The sequence below is a fragment of the Martes martes genome, assembly GCF_963455335.1.
Source record: "Martes martes genome assembly, chromosome: 10".
In the NCBI taxonomy this organism is placed as follows: domain Eukaryota; kingdom Metazoa; phylum Chordata; class Mammalia; order Carnivora; family Mustelidae; genus Martes; species Martes martes.
This window is the reverse complement of record NC_137898.1, coordinates 2,167,314-2,173,313: the sequence shown is the minus strand read 5'-3', so window position 1 is coordinate 2,173,313 and position 6,000 is coordinate 2,167,314. Positions and strand designations below refer to the sequence as shown.

General features: G+C 66.3%; 1 protein-coding gene across 1 annotated transcript in view; it reads right to left on the bottom strand.

Annotated features, from left to right (window-relative positions):
* Positions 1–753: 753 nt before the first annotated feature.
* The window catches only part of KCNQ1 (potassium voltage-gated channel subfamily Q member 1), a gene marked incomplete at its 5' end in the record, with an annotated part of 316,188 nt that continues 310,941 nt past the window's right edge, over positions 754–6,000 (bottom strand). Inside the window, one exon of the mRNA XM_080817777.1 lies at positions 754–1,952. Within this exon, the coding sequence (XP_080673903.1) occupies positions 1,728–1,952 (225 nt within the window). The 3' untranslated portion in view covers positions 754–1,727. The remainder of the gene's footprint in view (positions 1,953–6,000) is intronic.

The following is a 6,000-nucleotide window of genomic DNA, read 5'->3' as shown; positions in this document are numbered from 1 at the left end:
CCGGAGCCTGGGGCTGGATCCACGGCCTCAGTGAGCTCTCTGAACCCTGACCCCTCCTCTGGGAAGTGAGTTCCTATTCAGCAGCTCCTGGACACTTGCCTCTAAGCAGGCCCTAGGGGTCCTGTCCGCCAGGCAGGAAGGGAAGGTGGCCGGACCCGGGAAGATGTGGGGGGGGGGCGATGCCCACGGGTAAGCAGGCAGCAGAGGGCAGGGTGCCCTCCCGTCCACACCAAGCCCTGAGGCTCCACCCCCAATGCTCGGCTGGGGACAATGACCTCACCTGTCAGCCATGTCCCCTGGAGGGGTCCCCAGGCCCGGAGGGGGCTGCCGCTCGTGAGCGGCTTTCAGGGAGAGCCGGCTGCCGGGGGAGCTGGGCCACAGACCAAAGAAGTGACTTGGGTAGTGGTGAAGGGGTGGGGGCCGGAAGAGGGTCCGACCGGAGCAAAGGCCGGAGGGCAGGCCTTCGGTCGTGGCCGCGTTCTCTCCCTCCCTCTGTGGACAGAGCTGGCCTCGGTGCGGGCTACGGGGCTGGGGCAGTGACGGCCTGGCCTCAAGGCGCTTCCGGGTCCCTGGTGCGGGGGGGGGGTCCCTCCTCCCAGAGAGCTGGGGCTCCGGCTTCTCCCCCTCCCCTGGGTCGGTGCGGACGGCAATGCGGGCACTCGGCGAGGCGAAAGCTGGGGGTGTGCCTCCACGGGATGGGGCTGTCCCGAAGATGGACCTCTCCCTCGGGAATCAAGACAAGTGCAGGCCCGAGACCAGCTCCGTGACTCATGTTTATTAGGAAAAGCGCCACAATTAAGGGTCAAAATCACACCGTGAAACTCATTAAAACACAGATTCCAAATCACCACAAATTATTCTGATTTCTGTGAGCGGTGACGCCCAGGAAGAGCCCCTGTCTCGTGCAGGGACTGTGACACCCCTACGCCTGCCCCACGCTCAGCAGCTGGCCGGGGGACGGGACAGTTCTGGGTGTCCTTCTAGCTGCCCAGACCCGGCGGGGAGCTGCAGTGGGGGCTGTGCGCAGGGCAGGGGGTCAGTGGGAGAAGCTGCCAGTCCACAGTGGGGGACAGTCCACCCCCACGGAGCACTATGGGCACCATGGCAGGCCGGCCCTCCTGCTGGAAGTTGTGGCCTCAGGGTCCCCTCCCTCATAACCCCGGCCCTCTGAGCCAGTCTCTGCAGGGTGGAGAGCACGGCCCGGGCCTGGATCGCCGGCAACCTCGGTTTGGCACCGCCTGGGCCTGCCCTGCCCTGCCTGCCTCCTCCCTGGGTCCGAGGCTGAGGGTGGGTACCCGTAGACCCTGTCCTGACTGTCTCTCTGTCTCCTCCCAGGAGGCCCCCTGGGGCCTAGCAGGGTGGGCCTGCTCACACCTGTGTTTTGTTGGCCATACATGCGGGGACCAAGTGCCTAGGATGCCCGGCCCCCCGGGGTCGAGACTGAGCCCTGCCACTGTGTCCCAACTGCCATACAAATCATGTGGGGGCCATGGTCTCGAAGTGGAGAGGAGGCCCCCAGACCCAGCCGAGTTCTAGTACCCGCTGGCTGGAAGGGGAGGCCTCATGACTCCCAAGGCGCAGCCTCTCAGGGTGGCGTGGCCCATGGGGGTTCTGAGGCCCGGGGGGGGGCAGTGACCTGGGGGGGCGCCCCTCCCGGGTGGGAGGTGGGCTGGGCCGAGCTGGGCTCCTCGGCCCTGCCCTCGCAGGCCTGGGGTCCCAAGCCCCTGTCAGGACCCCTCATCGGGGCCCCTGTGGGGCACAGTCAGCTGCTCGTAGGTGGGGAGGGCACCGCTGGGCAGGAAGAGCTCAGCGCTGAGGGAGCTGCAGGGGGGCGGCGCCTGGGCCCCACCCCCGCCGGGGGTCCGTTCGCCTGGTGGGCCGCCCTGGTGCAGGGAGAGGAGCTGGCGAAGCATGTCCGTGATGAGCACCAGCCTCTGGTCCAGTTGGGTCACCTGCAGAGACAGGAGCGGGGTGAGGACGGGAGCAGCCAGGTGTGCCCGGTGAGGGCTGGGGAGGTGCCCGGGGAGCAGCCCCCAGAGTCCCTGCCCACGGGAGCCGTGCTCGGGCCTGTGTGTGTACGGGGAACGAGTGTGTGGTTGCGTGCAGCCCCGTGTGTGTGTGTGTGTGTTCAGCCCTGCTCTGGACACTGAGGCTGCTGATGGGGTCACCCTGTGGGACTGGAAGACGCGGGCACAGCGTGGGCTGGGGCCAGGGGACGTGTCCCCCGCAGCCGCCGCCGGGGGGGTTGGTGCGGGGCTAGGCGTGCGGGGCCCGAAGGCAGCCCGGGGCAGCGCAGGGCGTCCCGGTGGACCCAGGGCAGGGTGCTGTCAAGCGAGAGGCCCCTGGCCGCAGGGAGTGCGGAGACCGCGAGCTGCAGGCCTGCGGGGTCCGGGAGGGAGCCGAGGCCGCTGTGCGCATCAGAGAACGAAGCTGGCCCTCTTGCAGCTGCCAAGGGCACCTGGACGCCTCGGAAAGGTGGGGAAGGGGGGGAGGCCTGTTCTCCCTGAGGGCTCTGCCCAGGGCCAGCCTGCTCCCCGGGACACCCCTGGGCCCACTGTTGGGTGCAGCGCGCCTTCCCCGGGACCACGCGGAGCTGGGGGCTGGCTGCACCGCCCAGGGGAAGCTGCTGGTGGGCCAGCTGGGTCCCCAGGACGGTGGGCTCCAGACGCAGGTGTGGCCGCCGCCAACCCTCCAGCCCGCTGCAGATGTTGAGCTGCAAGGGAGGGGAGGGGACAGGCTGGCAGGAACAGGACGAAAAGAGGGCGCTCTCCCGAGAAGCAGAAGCGAAGGAGTCCCTTACCCCGAGCCAGGCAGGGCAGGACGGGGGCCGGGAGGAAGCCCTGTTCCAGCAGCCCTCCCCCTCTGCTGGCGGGGCCGTCTGGGAGGGGGGCTGTGCCCTGCCAGGCGACGCATCTACCCAGCTTTGCAGGGCCGAGGCTGGTGCAGTCTCTGCTCCTTGCCGGTGGCCCTGGGTGTGAGAATCACCTGTCTCAGGCCCCCTGGGAGAGCTGCTCATCTGAGGCCCCAACATCCAGGCCCAAGGGACCTGATCCTCTGTTTTCCCAGATAAATCGGACGTGGGAGCCCAGGCCATCAAGAGAAGGGGTGTAGGACTTCTCTGGTCTGGCTGGGGTGGGGGCCTGGGACCACTCAGCTCTCCTAGCCCCCAAACTGAGAAATGCCCCCCAAACCACAGACACAGACACAGACCCTGAGGCCCCAGGAGTAGAAGGGCCTTGTACCTGGTCACCAGCTGGGACCCCTGCCTCTACCATTGCACCCCTGCAAGCCCCACCGCTGGGCTCCCCGGGCTGGGAAGACACGTGTGCCAGGCAGGGAGGGGTCAGGGCAGCTGGTCCTGGGAGGGGTGAGAGCGGGGTGGCGTGGGGTCCTAGCTAAGCTCAGAAGGCTGGGTGGGCACTGTGAGCAAGGCAGGAGGGGTGCGGGGACTTGGCCCGAAACCCCCTCCCTCTTCCTGGCCCGAGACCCCCTGGGGCCCCTTCGTTCTGCCACCTGTGGGCGCCCTGGGAGGACCCCGGGAGGTCCCCTGGGCTCCTCGGGCTCTGCACAGCAGTGGCTCTGACGGAGGCCTGTGCAGGTGCGGCCGAGTGTCATTTGCCTGCGCAGGCCCTGCCGGGCGTCAGTCAGTTTGGCATTAATTAGAGCACGGAACACGTTACAGAAGAGCATTTGTGGTTTCATAAATTTTCACTCTACGGCACTGAAACATCTGTTGGGGCCCCCAGATGTGTAAGTGGGCACGGAAGCCTTTACAGGGTGTTCCCGGATAAAAAGGAAACAGAAGTGTGGTTGGGAAGCAGGAGGAGTGGGGGTGGCTGGGCGTGGCGGAGGGACGAGCTCTGTGGTCCTGCCACGGGGCGCTGTCCAGCGGGCTGTACTGGGGCAGGCAGGAGTGCCGTGAACACAGGGCGGGGGCAAGCCTTCCGGACCCCTCCCGGCCCGTCCCCCGTCCCTCCCAGAGCTAGGCCCCTCCTAGAGCTTGGTGGTCACACTTAGTGCCAGCCTCGTCCCCTCAGGGCTGCCCTGGGCTCAGCTGTTGGCTCTGAGCACCCCGAGTGGGCCGTGCACTGCCCTGCCCTCCAGCCCCCGGCCCCCTCAGTGGCTGATGTAGTCGGACACACTTCTACTCCGGAGCAGGACATCAGAGTGGTCCCAAGACCCACTCGGTAGCCCCTTGGCCGGGGTTTCCCTCCTTCTCTTGGGCCTGTGGGCTGAGGAGAGCCCCAGTCAGGGGGACAGGCGGGTCGCTCCTGCTTGGCCTTGGGACCCGCTCCGTCCCTTCTCAGAGAGATGGCCCCCAAGGTGGCCTTGTCCCCTCCCTTCTCCGCTTGAGCGCAGGGTGCTTCCCCCCCATTCACACGTAGGTGGGACGCTCCGTGGCCAAACCCCAGCGGCCGAGAGGGGCATCCACCTGGCGGGTGCCCTGGGGATGGCAGCCCCGTGCGCTGGACCATGATGGCGCTCCCCGGAGCCACAGGGCAGATCAATTTGGGGGATCTTGGACCTCACAGTTCCTGGCAATCTGATAGAGACTAAAAGGACGGGGCCGACAAAGGGCCCTTGTTCCTCCCCTCGACTCACCAGATTAATAACCACAGACGACACACGCGGGCCTCCGAGGAGAAAAAAGCAATTAGAGTAACAGCTAGCGAGAGGGCCCCGGGCGGCTGGCGATCAAGCCCGAGGCGACGGGACTCCTGTGTGATGTGGTTATGAATTTGTTTTCCAAAGAAAATTTTGAAACAGAGTCTTTCAAACGAGATTTTTACAGGACCTGCTCAGCCTTGATCCTGGCTTTCGACCTGCTGATGGCCCTGGCCGCTCCGGGGTGGGGGGGTTGCGGGAGACATCGAGGGTTGGGGCTGGAGGGAGGCACCCGTGGTGCCCTGGGGTCCCTGCTGGCTGGAGGCTGGAGGTGGGGTGGAACCTCCTCCGGGGGCGTCCTAGAGCCCTCGGCAGGGTCCCTGAGCCCTCCTGTTTGCAGACTGTCCTGGACCCACCTGGGCTGCAGGGAGGTGGGGGCTTCTAGGAACAGGAGCACAGAGCCCTAGCTAGCAACACCCTGGCACACACACCGGGGACACCCTTGGTGACGCAGCTGTGATCACTCCGCGCGTCTGCATGCTGGCTCTGCCCTCGCTTCCTCCTCTCCCTGCACTCCCCATCCCTCCTGCAGGGCCTGGCTCTCCCTGGCGCCCCTGCCCCTTTCACAGACACCAGGAGGTGTGGGAGTGAAAGGCCGGGTTATGGGGGTGCTGTGGGGCTGCTGTCTGAATCCATCAGGTGGGTGATGTGGCCAAGTTCTGGCTGTGCCTCTGGTTGGTCCCTGGGGACACAGCTGGGGGCAGGTCTAGGAGGGGCTCGTGGGAGGGGTCCCTGGTGTCACCCTCCCAGCCCCCACTCTGGCCAGGCCAGGAGGGAGCCCTGTGCTGGAGAGCTCAGGACAGAAGCCCACCTCCCCTGTGCAGGGCCCCAAAGCCCCAGCCACTCCTCAAAGTCTCATGGTTGTGTGTGGAATCACCCCTCCAAACACAGAGTTCAGGAGAAGCCCCAGCTCAGGGCAGGACATGGGGTCTGAGGAGTGAACTCGGACTGGCAGATAGGGGTGTGTGTGCCCGTCCCGTGAAAGAGCCTGGCCACACCAAGGGGGAGCCTTGGGCTCTGCTGGACCCAGGGAGGGCTTGGTCTGAGAGGGGGGACCCTCACACTGGGCCGCAGGGCCGGTGAGCAGATTCTAGGAGGTGGTCCTGGCCCCTTACGCAGGACTTCTGAGTTGTCTGTCCCCACAGAATGCCATGGTCGTGCCCCCCTCCAGTGGGCATGGCCCCTGGCCTTCACTCTGAAAGCTGCTGCTGGGTCAGGGAGGGCAGTGGGGGTCAGAGGGACCTATGACCTCTGCCCCCTGTGCCCATCAGCCCATGTGGGTGATGCTGAGCACCCGTGCCCACCGAGAGAAGCCACAATGATGGAGCACTGGCT